This window comes from Myotis lucifugus, unplaced genomic scaffold (assembly GCF_000147115.1).
Source record: "Myotis lucifugus unplaced genomic scaffold, Myoluc2.0 scaffold_66, whole genome shotgun sequence".
Classification (NCBI taxonomy): Eukaryota; Metazoa; Chordata; class Mammalia; order Chiroptera; family Vespertilionidae; genus Myotis; species Myotis lucifugus.
In genome coordinates this window covers 2,405,133-2,432,664 of record NW_005871114.1, presented here as the reverse complement: position 1 = coordinate 2,432,664, position 27,532 = coordinate 2,405,133, and the positions used below count along the sequence as shown (strand labels likewise).

Sequence of the window (27,532 nt, the reverse complement as noted above, 5' to 3'; positions counted from 1 at the left end):
TCTTTTATTCAGCCTTTCTTTCTATAAATGTCTACATTCCTCCAAGTCTACAAAACATTGTATAAGTACCTGAATATGTTACATTTATAATGTGGGGAATAGGAACAGAGGGTTCAATATATAACCTTATTATGAATATGTAGTCTTCTATACAGCAAATCTTATGAGCTGGGGAATGTAATAAATGTACAGTTAACACTCTCCTATTTTTATAGTAAGTAAAAATTAGGGAAAAAAGAATGCTGAACAGAATAAATCAATTTAATAAATATTAAATTTAATATTATATTAATTATATATAATATTCAGCTTACTAATTTTAAGAGGAAAAATATATAAATGTTGAGTTCACATTATAATTACAAGAATTAGAAATATAAAGATATTAGTGGCATCTCATTTTATGTCTAAAATTTGAAAAAGTACAAATCATCTCAAATTAAAAATCATCAAGAATCATATTTTGAAGGCTGATTGGTCTATTAAACTGTAAACTATGTTTACTCTGTTGCAATTGAAGGTCTCTTCATCTGTTAAACAAAAATACTTGTCATCTTTTGTCAGGATTAATTTTGAATTATAGGAGGGCCTCAAGAACATAGCTTGTGCATACAATGTGACAGAATGTATTTGAGAGATTCTATGTATCCCAGAAATGAAGATAAAGACCGCAAGTCAGTAAACTACAATCGGTCTCAACCCTAATTCATCTCTCATTTGGTAGGATATATCTGGCTCTAAGTGTTTACCAGTATTGTTTAGAATAATAAATAACCACAAAGGAAAATCAAATGATGAGGCATTGGCAAACTTTTTCTGTAAAGGTTCAGATAGTAAATACCTCAGGTTTTGCAAGTGATATGGTCTCTGATATAACTTTCTCAACTCTAATGCTGCATTGTAAAAGCAATCAGGGACAATATGTGAACGAACAGGCATATTCCAACAAGACTTATTATAATAAAAACAGCAGAAAGTCAAATTAGGCCTGTAGACTGCAGTTATACAACTGTTGCAGCTTTAATTCTCACCCATCCTTACACACAGTATACTTATCAAAGCATTTGACTTATCTGTAAATGGCACCAATATTCAGAAACTGAAATAAGGATAAAATGTATTACTACTTCTAACAAATAGGTTAAAGGAAAATGTAAAAAGACAAATTAAGTCAAAACTTAAGATAGTCATTCTTATAAAACAATCCAATTTCAAAAGCTGCATACATATAACAGCCTTAACAACTTCCATACTGTGAGAAACAGTCACATAAGATTTAGCATTTTCTTTACCATTTTTTCTCCGGTATGGGACGAGGCACAGCATTGACACGACAAGGAAAGTTGGGCTGACCTGACAGATTTCGGCCAAGTATTGTACCAACAAGATTTAGAGGAAGAATAACAAAAAAGCAGATGCAACAAACGGCCACCTGTAAATTAAGTTAAAATGTATGTGATTACTCAGAACGATAACATTAATAAAAATAAATTAAAAGGATACAAAAATTTAAACACAACTTGATCACAAAAGAAAATGTTTAGGTTCAATGTTTAGGGGAAGGAGATATATGTAATACTCTTTGTAATACTTTAAGCAATAAAACAAAATTTAAAAAAACAAAAAAAAAATACCTATAAGAAGCCTAACTTTATCAGATATCTTTGACATGCTAATAAGTAACTTTCATTCTGTTTCTTAGGCCACTTTGGTGCTATAATAGAAGAAACACTGGATTTGAAATTAAAAACTTATTCTATTTTCTTTTTCTTGGGATAAATACCCAGAAGTGAAATTGCTGGATCATATGATAGTTCTATTTTTAATTTCTTAAGGAACCTCCATACTATTTTCCATAGTGGCTGACTCTGTAAAGCACCAATATATCTGTGTTTTAATGTATTTAAATAATTCAAAAAATTTCAAAGTCTGACTACAGGTAAGAATATGTGAAAAGATTTTAATATTGGTAATATATTAATATAAATGCTTAATGAGGTTCTAAAAACAGTACAGTTCCTGAAAACAAAAAAGTTATGAAGAAGCTTCGCTTCCTACCATTAGACTCACCTATTGTTTAAAACATCCATGTTTCTTGATATGTTATTCTTTCTCTGAAATATATTCACCAGTTCCACCCATCTCTTAAAAAAATTACTGTGTCCTCTCTATCATACTTAAGAGATAGACTTTCACTTGTTTTTTAAATCCTCACCCAAATATATATTTTTATTGATGAGAGAAGGAAACATCAATCGGTTGCTCCCCAATCTGAGATCGAACCTGCAAACCAGGTATGTGCCTCGATCAGGAATCGAACCTGCAACCTTTTGGTGTACAGGATGATGCTCCAACCAAATGAGCCACCCTGCTAGGGTGACAGACTTTCACTTTACTGGCTCAAAGAATCAAGAAAAAAAAGGGCAACTGTATTTTTAAAATAACAAGAACTGTGTGGAGACTAACAAGAACTTTCTTCACCTAACTTTCTAGGACTGAGTAAAGACTGGCTGTAACTATTAAAACTCATTAAGAAGCACTTTGGAGCCCTATCCGGTTTGGCTCAGTGGATAGAGCGTCAGCCTGCGGCCTGAAAGGTCCCGGGTTCAATTCCAGACAAGGGCACCACATGGTGGGGTTGCAGGCTCAATTCCCAGTGGGAGGCTTGCAGAAGGCAGCCGATCAATGATTCTCTCTCATCGTTGATGTTTCTATCTCTCTCCCCCTCTCCCTTCATCTCTGAAATCAATAAAAATATATATTTTTTTTAAAAAAATAAGTACTTTGGAGAGATTGCAGGCCTCATATTAAAATGCTTATACTTTTTCAGTTTAAAAGTATGACTCAAGCAACTTACCATTGTTCCAAAAGGAATGGCTCTTGAAGCATGGTAATAAATGGCTATAAAATTGATGAAGAAGGCAGTACCACACACCATAGCTGGGATAAGGAATGCCCCAATAAACATCTGCTTTATCCATCTCCTTCCTGGAAGAGAAGGGAAACTATGAAAATCAGAGAGATAGACATTATATATTAATAGTTAAGAGCTGATTATTTAGTTCCTAATTTGACTTCCTAATAACTATTTCAAAACAATAGCTAGTAAAGACCAGTCTGGCTATTCAAGTGCACCTAATGGAAATGCAGTTTTTGAAGAGGGTGTACTGGAAAAGAGCAATGATCTAGTAAAATATTCTTATGTTTTGTCTTGATTCTGCTACTGATCTGCTGTGAACTTTGGTAAGCCACTCAATCGTTCTGGGATATAAGTTGGCTTAGAAGGGTGTTTTCAAACTGTTGCTTGGAGTTCTGGAGCTTTTTGTAGGTGCCAATAGATTCACTGGTGAAAAAAAGAGCCCAGGTCACCAAGCCCTGCTTCAACCAGAATAAGTTCAATTTTAAAGTTTTACACATTGGGGTTTCAGGGAAGCTTCATTGGGAAAGAGGGTTGCACTGCTTTAAAAAAATAAAAATAAAAACACCCTAGGTTAAACAGTCCCTAAATTTACTCTTAGCTCTCATTATAATTATAAATATATATTTAAATGTATTTCCATGTTTTAAAAGGAAAAAAACAATGGAATGTGTTTCATGAGCTCTCTCGGCAATTAAACTATAGATGCATAAGTTTTATTATTTCTTTGCACTTCTTTGTATTGCCAAAATTCTATGCGGTGAGCACCTATTATTTAAACAACAAAGGGAAGTCATTTTTAAACTAAGCAATAAAATTTTTAAATCCCATTCAGTGAAAGCACCCTGAGCTACCTTTCTGTAACACAGCAGAGGGCACAAGCAAGCACACTGCCGTGGAGGCATCTTCATGCTGCTTAGGGGCAAACTGGAAAGGTTTACACTGGCTCACTGTTATCGTTCAGCCCCACAATCATAAGCAATAGTGACCCAAACAGAAAACACTATAGAAAATACAAACAATAACCTAATTTTTGTTTTCTTTTTCTATATAAAGCTCTTTTTAAATATCTGTCTCATAGAGGTACTACCCAAATCTTTACATTTCTCAAGAAAAACTCCTTGACTCTGAACTTTCTCCTTTATTTAATTTCTTTCTCAGTGAAGTTTCAAGAACCCCTCCTTTCCAAATACCCACCATTTGAACAACACCAAAAGGGTAGCAACTAATTAATGTTATGTATTATTTCTCCGATTAAATTCCAAGTGTTTCCTGGCACTCTCTTTTCCTGTACTTTCCATTATCTTCTCAGATTCAGGCAAGAATTAATAACTTCCATATTCAACTCTATCTCTCTTTCCTTCCAACAGTCAGAAAGAATCCAAAAAAAGAAAGAAAAAAAAAAAGAATCCCACCTACATTCCACAGGGTACAACCAGTAGCCCAGGAATCTGCACTGCAGTGTTTCCTACCATTCCCCATGCCCTTGGACATTCTGCTCAAGTCCCAGGCCACCCCCAGCTTCAAATTGGGTCTGGAGCATTATCCAGTGCATTGAGAACAGTGTGAAGACCCTGAGCTTCATTGTCGTTCAAATCCTTAACTCTGAAAATTCTTGATTCTCTGAGCTGACCTCTATATTAACTTGGCTTCATATCAGGACACAATCAGGCCTCCTCAGGGCACTGTCAATCAGACAATAACCTTTAGATTATTCTTGGTAAGATTTGATACTCCTAGGGGCTTTTGTTTGAACTCTGTCAGCTTTCAAGCATAAGTATAGTTAAGTCTGGCTGGGTGTTCTTAACTTGCAATCAGATTAAAAGCAAATTTATGTCCACGTAAGAATAAATTTCCTGTTTTAAATAAATCTGTTTCTGCTGTGGAGACTTTTCTGGGCGCTCATAAACTGTAAAAATCTTAGTCTAACTAGTTTTCAGATCAAATTCAAAATAGAAGTTGCTTTAGGCATCCTTATTTCCTCAGGATGGTAGTACTATAGCAGTGATGGCGAACCTATGACACGCGTGTCAGAGGTGACAGGCGAACTCATTTTTTTGGTTGATTTTTCTTTGTTAAATGGCATTTAAATATATAAAATAAATATCAAAAATATAAATCTTTGTTTTACTATGGCTGCACATATCAAAAAATTTCTATATGTGACATGGCACCAGAGTTAAGTTAGGGTTCTTCAAAATGCTAACATGCCGAGCTCAAAAGGTTCGCCATCACTGTCATATAGGATAAGACTCATTTCCCCCCTTTTGGAGGTAGAATGTAGAGGCTGACCACCTAACTGAAAAACTCAGGAATTCATGATGATACTACTTCAGGCAATCCAAAGAATTACCTAAATTGAAGGTCCAGAACAATAAAAAGAAATGATAAACTAGGATTTCCTGGAGGAATTTTCAATGATTTTACGCTGAGCTCCTATAACCAATAAGTCTGATCTACTAAAAGAAAACAGTATCACCTAATGCTGATATTGCTTAGGATGGGCTGGGAAAAATCACATTAGGAAGTCTTATCCTTAGGAATGTGATTTTAAGGTCCTTCATTCACAACCTGAACTATCCAAGTCTACTACTTTCAGCACATTTCTGACCCTTGACAATTACAGGGAAAACAAATAACCCAAGGACCCTTAAATGCCATCATAGAAAGAAACAGCAAAAATCAAGTACCCTTGTATCACCCATGTATCCCCCTTCATTCCAGGTGACAAAAGAAACAAGGGAGTATTTAAAATAAAAGTGCTCATAAGCAAAAGACTGTGACACAGAGTAACAGAAATCTTTGTGCAGGGTCCTTTGATAAACATTTAAGAGTCAACAGAAATGAAGAGCTATACTTCCTATTCTCTTTCCACTGTCCACACTTTATCCATAAACCATAAAACATAACTTTATATTCAACTATAAAGCTATAAACTCTATATGGAGGCCTCCCATGGAGCACATGTAGGGAGCTAGGCACCTCAAAGTAAAATAATATCAATAACTTACATATACTTTCTACTACATGTTCCTCAGACCTAACTGCTTAGTAAGCAATGGAAAGAATCTATTCATTGTTCACAATTTTAGAAAATAAAATGCAAGGAGGACCCATAAAGGCAAGATAGAACACATAATAGGTTTGAAGGAGATTATGTGAAATGGGATAGCAAAGAATTTTACAATGCCTGTATTGCCTGTTTTAAATTTGAAATACCTCACCATAAAATATTAACATCTATAATTAAAAATACAAAGTGATAACTCTTAAGTTACCTCCTTGTCTAGCATACAAACTTCCTCCAAAATAACCATTCACTGGAGACGTAGCAGCATAGACAAATATGGCTGTACTGAGCATTGATCCCCTCCTAAGAAGGTGAAAAGATGTGTAAGATAAATTAAAACCAACAACATGAAGAACATATCATATAACCTATCACATTAACATTAGTTTAATTTCAAAGTTAAATTTAACAGGAACACAAAAATATCATCCTGGGTCCTGGCTGGGTAGCTCAGTTGGTTAGAGCATTATCCTGATAACACCAAGGTTGCGGGGGTTCGATCCCTGGTCAGGATACACACAAGAATCAACCAATGAATGAACAAATGGGTGGAGCAACAAATCGATGTCTGTCGGTCTCTGTCTCCATCACTTCCCGCCCCCTCTCTCTAAAAATCAATCAATAAAAATATAAATACCATCCTGGACTGCAAAGGACCTCAAAAGATTGCCTAGGGAATGAATTTCCAGTTAAAATTACACTTAAATGGTACAGGATGATGATCCTCATTTTTTTAAAAACTGCAGTAAATTTCATAATATATTCTAAAGAGATACAGGGAGGGAAAAAAACAGGTTTATAGTTGTTTATATGGAAAATAATACAATTAATACATGAAAAAACTGTTTAATGAACTCAACTGTAAACCTACATTTGCCCACCCTGTATATTATATTTCTTTGGCAAATATTAGAAGCTGGCACTAAAACTGTTTTTGCAACCCTGTGAGCCAAACACATCATATGGAAAAGGATATTCATCTGTTAAGAAAAATAATTAGAATACTCCTCTTTATAATTTAACTGCTTAAGTTTCTTGCCTGCTGACAGAAATATAACATAAGTAGTATAATCTATTACATTATTGTTATTACTTTAAATGGTATAACAATGAGACTTTTTTTATTTAGTTTTCCTTATACAGTTAAACAACTTCATTCAGTTCAACAATTTCTAACCTCCCCTTACAATAATGATGTCTAGGATATTCAGACCAACCCTCTTGAGTAAAACTAGACAAAATTTTTTAAATGCCTAATTGCAAAGAGAAAAATTAAATTAAGTGACAGTATCACTTGACATAACACAGCAATGTATTTAACCCACTAACAATAAATACCATTTCTGAAACTCACTATAACTAGGAAGGCAAAATATGTTCTATATATAGAAAATATTAGAAGTACTGTGAAAACCTTGTGCTTCTCATGAAGATCTAACTGGATATTCGGCTTTAAAAAAAAATGCCTTATACACTTTGTCAAATAGTTCTGGACTACAAGTAACTCTCTCATACCTCTAATGGGACATAATCTTTATTAACCAACCAAAATGTTCAGTAAGGCTAGTAAGTTTTAGCATTTAACAGAAAAATATACTTATACATGAAGATTACTGTTCATTATTTAATTTGTCTCAATAATGACATTTATGCTATTTAAATTCTAAGAATTGTAATAAGCAAATATTTAATTATGACTGACTTTTTAAAAAGTTCCAATTATTAAAATGATTCAAGAGCAACAAAAAGTAATAAAGTACAAGCACTTACTCTGTATATAAATCTTCTATCATTGCAACAATAATAACAATGAAAGAAACAGCAAATATCTGACATCCAGAACCAATGAGAGAGGAAAATATCAGTGGGTGACTTGATGGTCTAAATACATCGCCATGCACCTGCTTCCATCCATATTCATCTCCTAGGTCTCTATCCTAAATACATAAATACGTAGACAGAAGAGAAAAATCATTCAGAATGAAAATAAAATACAGAAAATAAGTGAAAATTATAATTAGAATTGTAAGTTTTCTCTCTCCAAACTTACAGCTATTTAAAGGTGTTCAACATATCAAGAAAAGAAATGTCAAATTTAAAATAATCACTGCCTTAATAACTTTTACTGAGGTCCAGGAAGGTGCTTTCTGATTCTGCTCCGAGAAATATCAAAGAATGAAAAAAGAAAATAGTCTACAGCAAAAAGAAATGGTGAAATTGGGAGAATAGCACACTGACTCTCTTAACATCACTTTCAGACACTACTCTTGCCATTTGCATCATGACTGTGGCTCGTATGTGACCAGGGGCCAGGTGGAAAAGAAAAAGAGTATCAAAACCAGTACTAGATGCCCTAACAGTACAGAAATGTCCTTAATAGCCTGGAATCTAAGAAAACATATGGGGAAAATATTGAACAGTTGAATAATAATTTTTAAATAAATGGTATTTTTAAGATACTCTGTTTTTCCTTATATTTTCTTATTTTTATTGTTGACAATATTACAGATGTCTTCCATTTTTTCCCTTTTTTCCCACCTCTACCCAACCTCCACCCCACCTCAGACCTTCCCCATGCTATTATCTATATCTATGAATTATGCATATATGTTCTTTGGTTAATTTTCTTTCCAACCTGAGTAAACAAGTATCTAAAACAATGTTTTTAAAGAAATAACAGCCCCTCAGGATAATCTGATTTTGTGGGGAGAGACCCTGGTCAGATATGTTTGAGAAGCACCAAATATTTTATCTACCCTCTGATACCTCACAATGCACATTAGCATATTAAAATGTAAATCTCTTTAACTATTTCCCAACTTATTTAATGATGGAGCATATCTTCATAGAACAGCCATTAACATCCTACAGAATACATTTTTTCTCACTTACAATATATATCTATATCTATATCTATCTATCTATCTATCTATCTATCTACATACATACATATATATATGGCTAAGCAACCATCCAACCAGTAGCTATGATGTGCAATGACAACCAGGGGGTAGATGCTCTGACCGGTAGCTATGATGCTCACTGACCACCAGGGGGCAGACACTCAAGGCAGGAGCTGCCGAGCTGCAGTGACTTGGCAGCGGCAGTTCTCAGGTGACGCACCCTGGGGTTCCAGGATGAGTCACCTAAGAACTGCCCTCTTGCAATCTGCAATCTGGGACCCCTCAGAGGATGTTGGAAAGCCGGTTTTGGCCTGATCCCTGCAGGGCAGGCCGAGGGATCCCACCTGCCGAAGGGACCCCACTCACTCTGCAAACGCCCTTTGATCCGAGGTGCCGCTGGCAGGGGCAGGACCATGGGAGGTTGGCTCCAGAGCGTGTCTGGCCCGTCTCACTGAGTCCCGCCCCGCTGGCCACCTTCTAATTAATTTCCTTTCAATGTGCACGAATCCGTGCACCGGGGCACTAGTTGGTCTGTAATTTTGTAAAAATATTTAGAAAACAAACACCTCCCTATTGATGTAGTCCCATTTGTTTTAAACTAAATGTAAATTAATACTTTTGCCAACTTCCTGAACTGTATACAATATTTAATAGTATTAGAAAGACACCAACACAGATCTACAACCTCCTTGTTGCAATTTTTAAATCAAAAGCTCTGAAAACTGAGTTTGTTTCATAAATTTGGCATATCCTTATTTTGTGGCAAAACTTGGACTGAATTAACAATGGGTTATTTATACTGTTTATCCCACCTGGGGTGAACATTCATATGTTTTGCTGAAAAAAAATAAGATTTGATTAGAGATCTCCGCCAAGAGTTTACACCTTTCTAAAACCTGAAAATTCTGAATTCTGAAACTTACCTGACCTCAAGATTGTGGACCTACTATCCAACATTCAAAACACAGTAATATTGAGTTAATTTGTTTTTATAAGTACAATATAAAATGTATGCTCACCATGTCATCCATTTCTTCTTCTTTACTGTACCGAGCATAATCTTTTCTTAAAGTTCTCATTAAAATCATTGAAACTAATCCCACCAAGAAGATAACCATCATGAAGGAGTTGAAAATTGAAAACCAATGAATCTAAAAAGAACAGAAAATATTACTTACATAAAAATAGCAGTCACAAAATTCACAGGTCCCATGAAGACCATGGGATGCTAATACAAAAAAAATTTTTTAACTTTTACATAAAAATCTAAACTTCAGCACACTGGGGATGAGTATTCACTATACAATGGAATTTGTTTTCAGTAAGTTTCAGATACACTAAGAACATGATATTGTTTATTGAGATTTTCACAAATTTATTATACAAATAAAGTATAATTTGGCTTTAAAACAGACTAGTCAGCATTACAGAGAAGAACCTGGAGCTTTAAAGTCAAACAGACCTGGGTAGTTCAGGCTCTGCCAATTTCTAGCATGTGACCCCAATATCCCTATAAATGAAGAAAATAATACTATCTCGGAATCTGTATGGTTTAATAACATGTAAAAAGCATGGCACCATGTCTGGCACAGAGCAATGAATGATAAATGTTAGTTTCCTTCCCTCTAACTGAGCAACAATCTGAAAATCTCCTTAGACCACCAAGATTAAACCATCATAGTTGGCGGGCATGGAGGTAGGCCACCTTCCTGAATCATCTGCTTCACTTTCAGTTTGTCCTCTCACTCTGCTGCCATCATTATTCACTCCTTTCCAAATTGGCTCTCCATGGTGCAGAGAACACTAAGGTACCCAGAGTTTCATAATGTTCCCAAGGCTCTTGACTTTGATTTCACTCACACATTTGTCACAAAATTATGTCCACATCCTGATTCATATAATCACAAGGTACTACGGTATCTCTGAGTGCCTCTCAGAACTGAGTGCATCTGGCTTCCACTAGGTCTGGAGCACTGTCCAGTAATTCCTTTACATTTCAATTCCCAAAATAGAAAAGATTCAAGGCCCCAATTTCATTTATTTTTTTGTATTTATCCTCCTAGCCTTTTATTCCTCCTGTCAATCTTCTAGAAATTGTTTCTCCTCATACACCACTCCTCTCATTTTGAACCCCAAAACTTACACCTTTCTCCCCACCATCAGTAATCTCCAAAGGTCCCTATCTATAATAGTACCTACTACCTGGGATTGTTATTTGTTTTAAGCAAGATAATGAATGTAAAGCATATAGCATAGTGCCTGACATATAGTAAAACACTAAAAAAATTTTAAGATGTTATTACTATTATCTTTTAAAGTGTTTGCTTGATCTTTTGTCTACTCACTGTTTCAATCTTTTTACCTCCCTCCTTTCAATGGCAACACTTTTCAAATGAGACTACAGGTCCTACTTCCCTCACTTACTCCTAAACACAATGCCATCACACTTTGTCCCACAAAATTTCTCTCAAAGATCTGCAATGAACATCTAAGTCAATTCAGTGATCCAGCGGTCAATTAGTTGCCCCCACTCTCCTTGCTCTCCCTGCCATGTTTGATCTTTGCTGACACTATGCCATCCTACTTCACTAGCTGCTGCTTCTCCTCTTTCATCCTTGATGCCGGCTCCTCCCACCTTTGTGAACTTTTCCAAAAGCTTCAGTCTTGGTACTCAGCAGAGACTTCCTGGGGCTCTCAGAACTTTTAACTAGAATTCCAATGATGATGGTAACACCCTCTGCCACCTACCCCACCCCGCCCCAAATCTCTAGCTCTCTTTCTCCCATTCATGTTTCAGACTTTAGCTAATTCTGATCATTTCCACTTGAATGTCTTTCTGGAATTTCAGAATGCCCTAAAATAAACTATTAATCTTCCGCCTCACATATAACAACTCTCTTCTGACTTCTAACTTCTACTAATGGTACTAACATTTGGCTTTGAGAATCTGAAATTATCTCTGGTTCTTCCTTCTCCTTAATCCTTCCTTGGTAATAATTACTAGCCTTTTTTTTTTTTTTAAACTTTGGAATGTCTCTTGTATCTAACCCAGGGGTGGGCAAACTTTTTGACTCGAGGGCCACAATGGGTTCTTAAACTGGACCGGAGGGCCGGAACAAAAGCATGGATGGAGTGTTTGTGTGAACTAATATAAATTCAAAGTAAACATCATTACATAAAAGGGTACGGTCTTTTTTTTTTTAGTTTTATTCATTTCAAACGGGCTGGATCCGGCCCTCGGGCCGTAGTTTGCCCACGGCTGATCTAACCCTTCCTCTCCATTCCCATGTCATCCCCTCACACCCTGATAATTCTAGTGGCCTCCTAGTTGGCCTTCTTTATTTTTGGTCTCTCCCCTTCCTTTCAAACTGTTCTATAAAAAGTTACCCAGTGAATTTTTCTGAAACATCATGTTCATATATCACTGCTCTAAAACTTATAGTGACTCCCTATTTTCTCACATATCAACTGTAAGCTATTTCCCTAATATTCTGTACCCTTTGTAATATGGCCACCCCACTTTATTTAGCCAACCTTTCTTTCCATTGTGTCCTATATTCCAATCAGGCCTATTCCTCCTCAGTGACCCACAAGTACAGCAGACTCACTTCCACCTGTGTAGCCTTCTCATAATTCCTTTCACATGGGATCTACTTCTGTCCACATGTGAAAATTCTACTGCCGTTTAAAGCCCAACTCAACAACCCTTTCTTCCATACAATCTCTCACTGACATAGTCTAGTTATTCATAGACATACTCCTGCTCCAAACTTTTGCAAGTACATACATAGACTTTTTAACATGAAGAAGGCACTGTCTTCTATAATTAGGATAGATTTTAACTGGGGGTAATCTGCTGAGTTGTGCACTAGTGTGAAAGACAGTCCTGGCTGTTACCCACCCTGAGGATTCAGGCAAGTGACAACTCTATGGCTCTCCCCGAAAAACAGGAGACAGCCAACTGCCTCTGCCTCTTCATGAGATCTCTTTCTTCATTCAACAATTTAATGTATACTTGCTGATATTATAAAGAAAATAATGAATGCATTATATTTTGAAATATTTGCAAAAAAAAAGTTACATAAACTTAAGTTTATCACAAAAGTATCATTCAAAATTTATAAAAGCAGCCTATAATTATAGGCTTTTCCCAAGATTTTATTTTGTTCCCACCCTGGGAAATTAATGACCCAAAAAAAGACAAAAGAGAAAAGATGATCTTATTATACTGCTAATATTTCTAACAAAACTCTGTATTTTCTAATCAAATATTTGAACTTCAAACCAATACCTATTATAATGTACCACTAATAACCTGACACTTTATAATATCCACTAATTCAAAAAATGATGACGTACTGTGATTTTTAATTATAAGGAATTTTTTTTAAATAATGAAGAAATCAGATGTCACAAAGGAGTTACTAACTCCACAAACTGCTGACTCCAGCACCCTCTAGTGTTGCTAATCTTAAAGCAGAGCCCAGGTTTGTCATGAATTTTCACACTGCCTGTACTGAGCACCTGCTATGTGTCAAACACTGAACGAGCACCTGCTATGTGTCAAACACTGAACGAGGTACTTTATAATACACTATCAAATGGAATTTCACAGCAAGTACGCAATGTATTATAATCCTTGCTTCACTACTAAGGAGACAGAAGCTCAAGAACTGAGTAATCTGACCAAGGTTATAGTTGGTGGCAGACAGACTGTATCAGCTCTAGCGCCTAAGCCTGCACTTGTAGTCATTGTATTAGAAACAATCCTTGCACTTATGTGATAGATCCCATCCTGCCTACTTAAGGAAAACCTGTAGTTAATTCTCCCCTATTCTCCTGCACCGTCCATTTTGCACTCTCTACTGAACCCTATTCAACATATAAACATGTTTTTCTTACATCTCAAAAAAAAAGAAAATCACCTGACTCCATCTTTCCTACTAGCTACTGTACCGTTTCTTTGCTCTTTACCAGCCAAACTTGCTGTCTTCAAATCTCCTCTCATTCTCTTACAATGGCTCTATTCAGATTTTGCCCCACCACCACACCAAAACAACTTTGTCAAGTTCACCATTGACGCTGGGTAAATCCGATAGTCACTTTCAGAACACTTTTTACTTGACCCATCAGCAACAATTCAGAACTAATTTCTCTATCCTTCATTATATACTTTTTTCTCTTGATTTCCAGAAATACCATACAAACTTTCCCCCTCTACTTTACTGGTTTGTCCTCAAAGCCCTTAGCTGATTTCTCTTCCCCCTATTCTCCCCCAACTTTTATTACTGCCCCCAGGGCTCAGTCCTTAGTCCTCTTCTATTTCTACATACTCTTCCCTGGTAATTGCATCCAGTCTCATAGCTTTATATACTATGTGCATGCCAATGGCTGCAAAATTTGTATCTCTACCCAGACCTCTCTCCTGACTGAACTCCAGATTGATATATCCAACTGGCTAGTCGGTATCTCTATTTGGATGTCTTACAGACACTGCAAAACAAACACGTCCTAAACTGTACTCTGATTTTCCCCTCCAAACCTCCTCCTATCATCCTTTCCACACTGATCTCATTAGTTATATCTTTGAAATCCACAGCCCTAGCACAGTGCCCTACATATGGCAAATGCTCATTAATGTTCGTTAAACTGATTGGAGCACATATTGAATATCTTAAAATACACAATTTACCTACCCTGTGTTGAAAAAAAGATGGATCAAGGTATTTGTCAAATCTATCTTCAAATTTTACATCTGATTTTTTCCATTTTACCTGAAAAAAAGTTTTCATTTGAAAATCAAGGCCAGTAAACAAATTAATAATCTGATAACAAAACTCTGAGCAAAATTTGAAACGATTTACACTTAGAATAAGAAATTACAGAAATGGTAGAAAATTACTACCAATTTCAGAAGTTGAAAGATATGATAAAATAACCAACTTTCCTCTGTAATAACAAAACTTACAACTTTACTTAGAAGAATCATTTCAGTTTTCAAGAATTAACTATTGCTGACTTATATATTCTGACTCAATAAATGTGATAAGAACTCAATTAGACCAATTAAAATAAGAATCTGTATGTCTTTAGATTGCAATAGTTATTATAATTGTCACATTTCTTCATTACTTCAGTTGTGCAAATATGATTTGCACTAGGTACATACGTACAAAGCTTGAAAAACTTTCAAAATTGGCTACTACCAATTGACTCATTCCAGTTACCAGAAAAAAAAAATGGCAAAGAGAGAAGCTACCTACATCAGATTTCTCTTCTTTACACTATTTTTAATTGTAATGGAAGAGAATTGACTTGACAGTCACAAAGGACTCTGACAAGCTCTTACTCTGCAGGAACATTTTATTCCAATTGATAGAGCAAAAATGGTAAACTATACCCATCCAGTGCTTTTCAATACATCATCATCTCTATCTGAAACAGTAAAAGGGAAAGAAAACAAGGAACACTGCGATCTCAATTGTAACCATAAAAATACATGACTAGGTTCATTAGCTGCCCAGTTACAATAGTAAACTTTGCTATAGCAAATGGTAGGTACTGCAAATGCATAATTGGAATCTACTTCTACAGACCTGAAACAAATCTCCTTGCTTTTAAGAGGCTTACTTACATACATTGAGGAAATAGTTTTAATAATATTTCTTGTCATCCAATTTCAAGCTCTATTTTCATTTACTAAAACTGAAAAATGCACTTAATTTTTTATATTAGGTCACAAACCCTTCTTCCCTATATCAAATTATTTAAATACTTACTGAATATGACATCTGGATTTTAGTATTGGGAACCAATTTCACTTTTCCTTCACTAGTTAGATTAACATCAACAATTCGATTACCATTAAACCCTATTTCAAGTTTTTTGTAGGTCCAAAGATAGTAATCTTCTCCATTTTCATCTGCTTCACCAACAATACCTACAAAAGAAATAACATGTTATACAAGGTAATTTCACTTAATATTTAAAATACGTTAGAACCAAAATATCATAAAATGTTTTTATAAAAAAGCAATATTATTATTCCTCATAGTTAGAATAAGGCAAAATTGCAGGCTGGACTTCCACTCTTTGTTAACTACGTGGCTAACACAAACCATGAACACAACATGGTAAAAAAAAAAAAGTGATATATAACCTATCAATATAACTATCACTAATTTGATTCTTGAAGTTCATTAGTAGCACCTTCATTATAGTAATTATCACCTTATCTGTGTCTACCCACAACAGTTCAAAATCTCAGAAAATTTAGTCAAACTAAAATTAAAACTAAGGTCTCCACAGGCCCAGTCCAGTACTTTCTCTAATAACCTGTTTACCCATTCTGAATAAGCTGTGCATATGTGTATATGAGTACCAGAACTTAAAATGCCTCTTTTTTTATAGCTCAAGTTCTGGACTACATTAAAATGAAAGATGACCTGGAATCATAAAAATCCTAGAAGAAAACATAGGCAGTAAACTTTTTGACATCAGTCTTAGCAATATTTTTTTGAATATGTCTCCTCAGGCAAGGGCAACAAAAGCAAAAATAAACAAATAGGACTACACCAAATTAAAAAGCTTTTGCACAGCAAAGGAAACCATCAACAGATTGAAAAGAGGAAAAGATATGTGCAAATGGTTTATCCAATAAAGGGTTAATATCCAAAGTATATAAAGAACTCATACAACCAGATATCAAAAAAAAAAAAAAATCCAACTTAAAAATGGGCAGAATATAAGGTGACAGGAGAAGATTTGACTTTGGGTGGTGGGCCCAAGGTGCAATATGCACATCTTGTGACATAGAAACCCATACCTGAAACCCATACCTGTATGTTCATGTTGACCAATGATACCCCAATCACTTTAATAAATAAATTTAAAAATTACCTAATGGGTAGAAGACCTGAACAGACATTTTTCCAAAGAAGACATACAGATGACCAACAGGCACATGAAAAGATGCTCAACATCACTAATCAGCAGGGAAATGCACATCAAAACCATGATATACCACCTCACACCTGTCAGACTGGCTATTATCAAAATGGCATAAAATAAGTGTTGGTTAGGATATAAAGAAAAAGGAACCCTCAGACACTGTTGGAGGGCATATAAACTGGTGCAGTCACTAGGAACTTCATGCTGTTCCTCAAAAAATTAATAAAAATAGAACTACAATACCACCCAGTAATTCCACTTTGGGGTATTTATTTAAAGAAAACAAAAACACTAATTCAGCATCACCAATTCAGCACCCTTATGTTCACTGCAGCATTATTTACAATAGCCAAAATACGGAAACACCCTAAGTATCCAATGATAGATGAATGGATAAAGAAGATGTGGTACATATATACAATGGAATACTACTCAGCCATATAAAATAATGAAATCTTACTATTTGCCACAACATAAATGGACCTAGAGAGTATTATGCTTAATGAAATAAGTCAGACAGAGAAAGACAAATACTATATGACTTCACTTATATGTGGAATCTAAAAAACAAGACAAATGAAGAAATAAAACAAAACAAAAACAGACTCAGATACATAGAACAAACTGGTGGTTGCCAGAGGGACAGGAGAAGGGAACATAGGCAATATACATGAAAGGATTAAAGGGTATAAACTTCTAGTTATAAAATAAATAAGTCATGGGAAAGAAACAAACAGCATAGAGAATATAGTCAATAATCTATATATATAAAAGCCAAGCGACCGGAACGAATAGTCACTATGACACACACTGCGGCCAGCCAACCGGCCGTCAGAGGTGGGGCCAGCTGGCCAACCTCCTGTGGCCCCTCCCCCCCAGCCAGCCTGGCTCCGATAGGGCTCCCCGCCTTCACAGGTGGGGCCGGCCAACCTCCCGCAGCCTCCCCCCCAACCTCCCCCATACTCCACCGCTGGCCCGGCCCCCAATCGGCTCCAATCAGGGCTGGCCGACCGGACCCCACCCGGGCACGAATTCATGCACCAGGCCTCTAGTATTGTAATAATTCTATATGGTGACAAAAGATAACTAGATCATGGTGATCACTGCATACTGTATATAAATATTGAATTGCTATGTTGTACACCTGAAATGAATATAATAAGTCAATTATACTTCAACTAGTGCCCTGGTGCACGGATTCGTGCACATGAAAAGGAAATTAATTAGAAGGTGGCCGGTGAGGCGGGACTGGGTGAGATGGGCTGGACATACCCTGGAGCCAACCTCCTGCGGTCCCTCCCTGGCCGGCCGAACCTGGGGCTGTGCTGTGGCTACAAGGGCATCTGCAGAGTGAGCAGGGTCCCTCCAGCCTGGCCTGCGGGGACTGGTCCAAAACCGGCTCTTCGACATCCCCCGAGGGTCCTGGATTGCGAGAGGATGGCTCTCGGGTGACGCATCACGGAATCGGGCTCCCTCCTCTCTGGTTCCAGGGTGCATAACCCAAGAACCGCCGCTGCCAAGTCACTGCAGCTCGGCAGCTCCTGCATTGAGCAGACGTCTGCCCCCTGGTGGTCAGCGCGTGTCATACCTACCAGCCAGTCAGACAGTCGCTTAGCCTTTTATATATACTAGAGGCCCGGTGCACAAAAATTTGTGCACTGAGGGGGGGGGAGTCCCCTCAGCCCGGCCTGCACCCATTTGCAGTCCAGGACCCCTTGGGGGATGTCCACCTGTCGACTTAGGCCCACTCCCCAGGGGATCAGGCCTAAGCTTGCAGTCAGACATCCTTCCGGCAGCCAGGGATCCCTCGGGGGATGTCCAACTAAAGGCTTAGGCCCCCAAGGGAGCTGTGATGAGGAAGCTGGGGTGACAGAGGAGCCACACTATCCCGCCCCGCCGCCCTGGGTCAGGTCACACATGGGACGCCCAAGCGGGCCGACGGATCGCTGCTGCCCCGCCCGGCCGCCCCAGGTTGGGTTGCACATGGGATGCCCGGATGGTGGCAGGGCAAGTGGGATGGCGCTGTCCCGCCCCACCACCCCGGGTGGCAAATAGCAGGCCTGGATGGCGGCAGGGCAGGTGGGATGGCACTGATGCGCCCTGCCAGCAGTATGCAAATTAGCCACTATCTTTGTTGGTGGTTAATTTGCATATCGTGCTGATTAGCCCATGGGAGGCGTAGCGAAGGTATGGTCAATTACCATGTTTGTCTATTATTAGATAGGATAGATATATAGATAGATTTAAAAAATGAAAGAAGTGTTGAAGATAAATGGTAATGAGGCAATAGGTTTAAAATGATCACTTTGATCACAACTAGGATATTGGAAGAGTTAGACCTAAACAGTGTGAGGGCAGTTAAGTGGTAGATGAAGATCTATCTCTTGTGCCCATATACTACTATCAGCTATTTATCCAATATTCCCTACCCAAGCCTATATACTTCCCAGGAGCCTTATGCTTAAAGTTAATCCTTAAGGCCTTTCCTCTATGATCAACGCATTTCATGAAAGTATTATGGGGAGGGAGGGGAGAGGGGGAGATTATTTCTTAAAGGATTATTTTTATTAACTAAAGTTGCTCTAATTGGTAAATATTTAAGTAATACAGTTTTGTTTTGTTTGGGGTTGTAGAGAGTTAATAAAATCCTAATAATTTCATCAAGGTTTGTTTATCTATCTACTCTGGGGGTAGAGATACAATTACAACAAGTAAAAAGCTATTCTCAAGGGGGCTTTTAAAAGAGTTTCAAACCTTTACCCCAAGAAAAGCCAGATAAAAAATTATTTTCTGAGAAGAATTCACATGGTTCAGACATTCTAGGACACCCAAAAGAATCTTCCCTAAATATGGCAGACCCTGGAATCCCAGGGCTAAAGAAGATTTAAGACAAGAAAGTATAGTTGCCATATTGTAAGGAGGCCCACAGAAATAACTGGAAGAAACCTAAGGTTCCAGATAAAAAACTCATAAGCAATGGAGAAGACCAGCAGAGGAGCCTGGTATCTCACCAAAAAAAGGAAATCCAAACTAATGGGTTCTCCTGAACTATAGGCTCAGAAATCATTAGCAAAATTTCAATGTCTTCCTGATACCCTCAGAACTGATCACAGAAATGTCTGTTTTAATGTAATACTAATTACAGTCATTTATATGAAATGCTTGCTATTTATACCTAATTAACATGCAACACAGTAACGATGATGCATACAATTATATCCTAAGATTAACTTTCATATAAATTTCATCTTAGTACCACACTAAACTCTGATCTTATATATGTGCAGTCTTTCAGTTTGCTGCTCATGAATATAGTAGTCTGCTAACAATTTTAAGAATCAGAGTATTAATTTTACATAGAAACAGGTGTTCCAATTCTATCACCACCACCATCCAGAAAAGGCTAACACAAAAACCACTAACAAAAAAATGTGACCAAACATGCTAGCTATGATAGCTGGCTGTGCTTCGCAGTTTAAATAACTTAACAAGTCTAACACAAACAATGTTTGGATTATGCCATAGCTCTTCTCCATTAATAGAGATAAACTAAACTAAAAAATTAAACAGAAAAAAAGCTAAAACAAAAAAATTTTAAACATATAGTTTTGTAAAATAACATAGGAACTAGCAAAACAAGTCATTCAGGAACCTATCATATCTAAAACCCATACTACCACAGTTCCACATGAAACAAAACCAGAATAAATTTTCAAAGTCCTATTTAGTTCCTTTGATTGCATTTGGCAGTGCAAGTCAAAATAAGATGTGAGAAAAATGGGGAGAGGGGAAATATTTTGGATTGTTCAAAGCAACTTTTAATCCCTTGAATATGAAAAGTTATACTGCATAAAAATTACATATTGAGCCCTAAACAGTTTGGCTCAGTGGATAGAGCGTCGGCCTGCGGACTGAAGGGTCCCAGGTTTAATTCCGGTCAGGGGCATGTACCTTGGTTGTGGACACATCCCTAGTAGGAGGTGTGCAGGAGGCAGCTGATCAATGTTTCTCTCTCATCGATGTTTCTAACTCTCTATCCCTCTCCCTTCCTCTCTGTAAAAAATCAATAAAAAAAGATATTTAAAAAAAAATTACATATTGAGGGAGTTTCACTTAAGGTTTGGCAATGTCAAAACCCTTCAAGTAACAGGGGACCATAAAATTGCTATTAAAATTATGCTATGGAAAACAGTGAAAACACATTTACTGATTTAGTTTATAATCACCTTAACAGAGTCATTACATAAATGTTGATTATGCAAATATTCTCAAACTTTAAATATAACATACAATACTCACCCCATATCGGTAAGTCATCTATGTACATCTGGTACCAGTAGTGATTTTTGATAGCATACACAAATGCATCTCTCTTTTCTTTATCTAAGTCAATTTCACAGTAAGTGGCTGGCATCACATCATCTGCATAAAATAAAAATTGCAAATTAACACACTGGTTTGCAAAATAGTTACAGAAAAAAATAACGAAAAAATACAACTGGAGGTGCAACATTGACAAGACTCCAAGGAACCGCCAACTCTCAGGGAATAACACCTGGCCAGTTCTTGTTCTTTTCATCTAAAAGTGCTTAGTCTGAAGGGAAAATAAATCCCATTTTGATAGCCCATGAAAACTGACCCCCTCTATCTAAAGAAAGAAGAAAGGCTACGACAGCTGAATGAGTCTCTTCTTCAGTAAATAAGGGTAAGGTTTTCAAAAACTGATGAAATTTGTCCATCATAGCAAAGTAGGATTCGGGGTTTTTGCCTATTTTCTCTTTCTGATTCCGCTTTAATAAAGTAGAAATGTGCGTCAAATGGAGAAAGTATATAATAAACGCAGTACTGAGTTTCTCGAAGATCACACATTCTAGTTTGTTTTCTCCTTACACAAGCCTCAGGGCAGGTTCACGATATTTCATAAAACTATAGGCTATGACTGTGGTTTAAATTTATAACTTAATCTTATAATTAAGCCCCAAGGAATATAATGGGGGGAAAGAATGCAAACATGTATACCTATTTTCAACAACAAAAAATATTCTAAAAACAAGAATAAAATTTAACAAATTAAAATCAAATATTATCTTTAAAATATCTCATTTCACATCATCCAAAAGTGCTAAAAATAACAGGAGTCAGTTGCTGTTCATTTTACATTGTAGGCAATGAAGTCATATTGGAGTAAACAACTTTACTGAACCCAATACAGTAAAAGAAATAGGATTAAAATTCAAAGCTCCTGATTACAAGATCCATGCTCTATTCAAAAATCAAGACACCTAATCAAAGATCCTACAAAAATTCAACTTTTCAAGCTTCTGCTTATCAGATTAAAAATGTCTATCAGAAAATACCTCTCTGATAAACTTTACAGAGGAAAATAAAAAGTATAAACGCACTCAAAAGACCTGATAAAATAGATACTTGAAAAATAAATAAGGAGGATCTTTTCCAATTTTAACATGTTTTTTACTTCAAATTTAAAGCCACACTATCCTAGAAGTATTGAGAGTATAAATTAATACAGCACTTTTAAATACATTCTAAGCCAATGGTACAAGTTTGAAATTAAGGATTTACACAAAATATTTAAGTATCCATACACACCCTATTACATCCCCGCACCTCAGAAATTACTCCAATATGAATCTATGAAGGTTTTCCCCAACCACATATGTCCAATTAGTCACTAGAGGGTTTACTAGAAAACACTTTTGAGAAATATGCTAGGAAAATATAAAGTTATTAACAATTATTTATTTTACTTTATAACATTCAAAATAAATCTTTGTTATGGAGGGGAGTCTATGGGGGGAGAAGGGGGACATCTATTTCCAACAATAAATATAAATTTACTAGTAAATAAATAAATCTTTGTTAGTTTTCCTAAATGCAATACACTTAAGTTATAGGTTAAAACATTTCTTAGAGTCTAGAGCAGTGGTACTCAACTAAGGGCTATTAGCAACCTCTGAAGACTTTTTGGTTGTCACAACTCGTAGTGCTGCTGGTATCTAGTGGGTAAAGAAGCAAGAGACACTTCTACAATGTACAGGACAGCCCCCCCACATAAAGACTTATCCAGCCGTAACATCAATAGTTCCAAAGTTGAGAAACCCTGGTCTACAATATAACTTCTATTAGGACTATTAAGGTGTACTTACCTTTGAATTTAATATCCAGACCACTAAATTCCAATTCAACGCCTTGAAGTGCTTCTCCCAGAGTTTCATGGTAATGACCGATACTTCTTTTTGACCCCACGCAAAATGGAAGTGAAAAGTATTTATATGTCTCTTGTCGATTATGGTAGGGCCCAACAGTATTCATCCATAAAACAACTTCCTCTTTATCTTGATACTAAAATTTAAAAAAGCAAAAACAATTATTTAAAAAATAAATTTATCCCTAGCCAGTTTGGCTCAGGGGATAGAGCGTTGGCCCTCAGACTGAAGGGTCCCAGGTTTGATTCCAGTCAAGGGCACATATCTCGGTTGTAGGCTCGATCCCCGGCCCAGTTGGGGCACATGCAGAAGGCAACCAATTGACGTGTTTCTCTCACACAGATGTTCCATTTCTCCCCCTCCCCTCCACTCTATCTAAGAATCAATGAAAAAATATCGAGTGAAGACTAACAAAAAAATACAGTGTGTGATATATCGTATATAATAAAGAGGTAATATGCAAATTGACCATCACTCCAACACACAAGATGGCCCCCCCCATGTGGTCAAAGATGGCTGCCCCCATGTGAACACAAGATGGCCAGCAGGGGAGGGCAGTTGTGGGCAATCAGGCCTGCAAGGGAGAACAAATGGGGGGGACCCAGGCCTGCAGGGGAGGGCAGTTGGGGGCAATACTCTAAACCAATGCTCAAAACAATGCTCTAAACCAAGCACTATCAACTGACTGAGTTGGTATTGGAATGGAAAACTGTTCAGTCGGCAGGAAGCTCTCTCCACAACATAATGTATGCAAAAAGTATTTAATAAATATGATGAAAAGAACACTGGAAAAAGATGCTGAAATGTAAAAGTTCCTTAGCAACTTAGTAAAAGAAGCCTGAAGTATGTGCACTAACTGCAATAAGTACCCTTTTGGAGAAATAAGAAAGGGGAGGTAACAAAATGCATCCATTTAGGATGTTGAACAAGAGGACCTATTAACGGGGACCTTGCCATTAATCCTGCTGAGGGTCTGCAAAAATGTTTAAATGTTACTCATAAAAATAAGCACAAAAACACTTTCCCTATAAATCCTAATACTCCTATTCCTTTAAAAAGACAAAAATTTGAACAGTAATTATTGCTAAAATAGGGTGTTTATTTTATACAAACTGAAACATAGAACTAAAATAATTTAAGGGTCATAATGTGTGTTAAACTACATATTCTGAAATCACTCATTTTAAACGTTCATGAAACCTGTTAAGAGAGTAGAGTTGTGATGACATGATGCAAACTCTAAGAAAATATATACCATATTGTAGTCCAAAATTCCTCTGGGAAGAGGACTGAAAATAGTAATTTAAAATATATAAATACTAGAGGGCCGGTGCATGAATTTGCGCACCAGTGGGTTCCCTCGGCCTGGCCTTCAGGGATCGGACTGAAACCAGCTCTCCAATATCCCCTGAGGGGTCCCAGATTGCGAGAGGGCAGTTCTCGGGTGACGCATCCCAGAATCGGGCTCCCTCTTCTTGGTTCCAGGTGCGTCACCAGAGAACTGCAGCTGCCAAGTCACCGCAGCTCGGCAGCTCCTGCGTTGAGCTGGTGGTCAGTGTGCATCATGGCTACCGGTCAGAGCATCTGCCCCCTGCTGGTCACTGAGTGTCATACCTACAGGTAGGACAGTTGCTTAGACTTTTAGATAGATAGATAGATAGATAGATAGATAGATAGATAGACAGATAGATAGATAGTATAAGTATATGTAATATAGTCACAGTCACATATATATAATACATTTATATACACACATGTACTCACACATAACCATACAAAGGTTTGGGTGAATATTAAAGCAAAAATGTTTCTTTTACATTGCTCCTTATACAGACCATGATCAGATATGAACTTAAAATATTTACTTTTCATTGCAGTTCTTGATGGTCCCTAAGAATAAGCACTCCCAAGACAAGGTTAAAAACAAGAGTTATTTTTCAAGAGAGAAAATGTGTTTTAAAATATCTTGAAATTAGAAAATACCAAAAGGAAGACTTCACAGAACTTTTGAAGGAAAAAAAAATCTTCCTTTTGCTAAAAGTGCTAAGAAAGTCCTTGAGTTCCCCAATTCCATGGGAAGAAAGCCACAGGTAAGGAAGGCTCTTCCTCCACCTGTGGAGTGTAACCAGGAGACTGGGAGAGAAAAAGTCAAGGAAGCACAGCAGTGGATCAGGGAATCCCTGATTATGGCTGTAATCCTTCTATGAGGCCTCCCTCAGTAGTAGTCATGAGAGGCCAGTTCAGACTACCCGCATTCTTCACCTCACCATTCTATTCATTTTCCAGCTCTCAGAAAAGCTTCACTGTTACACATTCAACTCTGAGCCGTCCACTCCAGCCGCAATGATCTCTGATACTGTCTTCCCTTCCTTTTCTGCTCCACCTTTTTCCTTATGTCATTCCACCATGTCTATAAAGTCCTCCTCTCCACCTACCCAATTTCTACTTATCCTTCAGAACTGCTCAAATCCTTTCTCAAATCCTCAAATCCTCGGGTAAGGCCTTAACAGACCAATCCCTAACTTGCAATATCTCACCATCTTTTCTAATAGTATCATTAGCTAACAATTAATAAGCACATACCATGAGCTAGGCATAGCTCTAAGGCAGTGGTTCTCAACCTTCCTAATGCTGCAACCCTTTAATACAGTTCCTCATGTTGTGGTGACCCCCAATTTCATTGTTACAAATTGAACATAATTAAAGCATAGTGATTAATCACAAAAACAGTATGTAATTATATATGTGTTTTCCGATGGTCTTAGGCGACCCCTGTGAAAGGGTCGTTCGACACCCCCACCAAAGGGATCGCGACCCACAGGTTGAGAACCGCTGCTCTAAGTTTTTTACATAAACATTTAATCCTCTCAAAACGTTAAGATAGGTCCTCTTATTTCCCCCATTTTACAGATGAAAACAAAACAAAGATCATAGATATTAAGTAATTTGTCCAAGATCATAACTAGTACCCAAGTTTACAACATTAGGACTACACTTTTGCTAATCTCTAATCAGTCTCATTAACTAAAGAGCAAAACTAAATGAAGAAAATATGAAAAAAAGCAAAGTTGTACAAAGCAACTAAAGACAGTAATGAATAGTAAACAACTTTTCCACATGAGCCTTTAATTTGCCCTAAAGGAAAAAAAATACCTTCCTAAGAAGCTACCTTGAGATTGTGCTCTAATCTCAGTAAGTCACCAATGCTGGGCCTCTCTCATTTAAATACTGTTTATGTGCTGGGAAAGGAGAATCATAGAAGTTTCCCTACTTGATAGAGATCAAGAATTAATTTTTCTCAGAAAGAACACTTTAGGAAATAATGCTACTGATGTAATTATGTAAAATCTGAATAAAGAAATCAGAACTTATATAGACAGGCAAAGAACTGAGGGCTCAGAATAAGCACCTAAATGCCATCATTTTCCTGGGATGAGTGTTTGCTTTAAAATAGGTATCTGAAGAAGCAAAATCCAGTTCTGAAAATGTTTCACAAATCCTAAGTTCAATACCTTTTCATTATTTATGTAAAACACATACAACAGAATTCAAATACAAATAAATTAGAAGGTATTTTTAGTCTCTTGAGATAACCTCTCTCTCTCTCCCCTCCCCCCTCTCTAATAGCTTTGTACCTAAATAAACTTTTAGTCTATCATAGAGTACACTGAAAATAGGACAATGAATTATGGCATTTCCTAAAATTAGATCTATATTAGAGCACTCACAAATTCACTTGTAGTAAACAGTCTCTTCTCTTTATAAATCTTCACACTTATAAGTTTTAGAAGTTCCTATGCCCCCAACAGTGACAAAAACAAAAGGCTGACATTTGCTAAAGTAAAGCAAACAAAATCATTTCTGAAAACACTGAATGGTCTAGAGTTTACAGCAGGCCAAGAAAAGGCTATCCTAGACACAGATCCCAACATTGTCTACAGAAGTACTGTGGGCCACAAAGAAATGAGAGTTAAGCCTAGGTAAGGCCCCTAAAGCACAACAGGCATCCTTGAGACTACGAGTCTTAAGTGAATAATGGTCTGGGTTTGTTCAATGCTTTAAGCAACAGGGTTTCATGCTTCCAACATGGCATATTCTTGTCCCTAGTAACTCCCTAATTACTCAGGTCACTCAACAAGGACTAATTAAATACCATTTTTTGTGCCAAACACAGAACCTCAATATGTAGCAGACAAAAATTTTAAAAATTGACTTTATGGTCTTAAGGAAACAGAACGCTTAAAATTCAAGGCTACAGTACAAATCATAAAATGCTTTAAAATTCCTGTGCCCTTGATTATTGCTTTTTTTGGTGCTGACATCTTTGCATAGTATTAATATGGAAATTGTATGGACAAGACAGGTAGACAAAGCAAGGACTAGAGAGATCAGGAAGCTCAGATTCTTTCTGTGGCCTTGGTTCAGTCACTGGGCCTCTTTAAGCCTTCTGGAAAAATAGTGTGTT

At 36.9% G+C, this 27,532-nt stretch overlaps 1 protein-coding gene across 2 annotated transcripts in view; it reads right to left on the bottom strand.

Annotated features, from left to right (window-relative positions):
* Positions 1-27,532, bottom strand: part of TM9SF3 (transmembrane 9 superfamily member 3) — a 42,889-nt gene that overhangs the window by 11,519 nt on the left and 3,838 nt on the right. For both annotated transcript variants that reach the window (XM_023754879.1, XM_006089988.3), the window contains exons 2-10: positions 23,008-23,203; positions 21,140-21,262; positions 15,670-15,830; positions 14,587-14,664; positions 9,910-10,041; positions 7,758-7,924; positions 6,196-6,290; positions 2,858-2,988; positions 1,293-1,432 (exon numbers count right to left, since the gene is read on the bottom strand). In XM_023754879.1, coding sequence (XP_023610647.1) covers positions 1,293-1,432; positions 2,858-2,988; positions 6,196-6,290; positions 7,758-7,924; positions 9,910-10,041; positions 14,587-14,664; positions 15,670-15,830; positions 21,140-21,262; positions 23,008-23,203 — 1,223 coding nt within the window. The remainder of the gene's footprint in view (positions 1-1,292; positions 1,433-2,857; positions 2,989-6,195; positions 6,291-7,757; positions 7,925-9,909; positions 10,042-14,586; positions 14,665-15,669; positions 15,831-21,139; positions 21,263-23,007; positions 23,204-27,532) is intronic.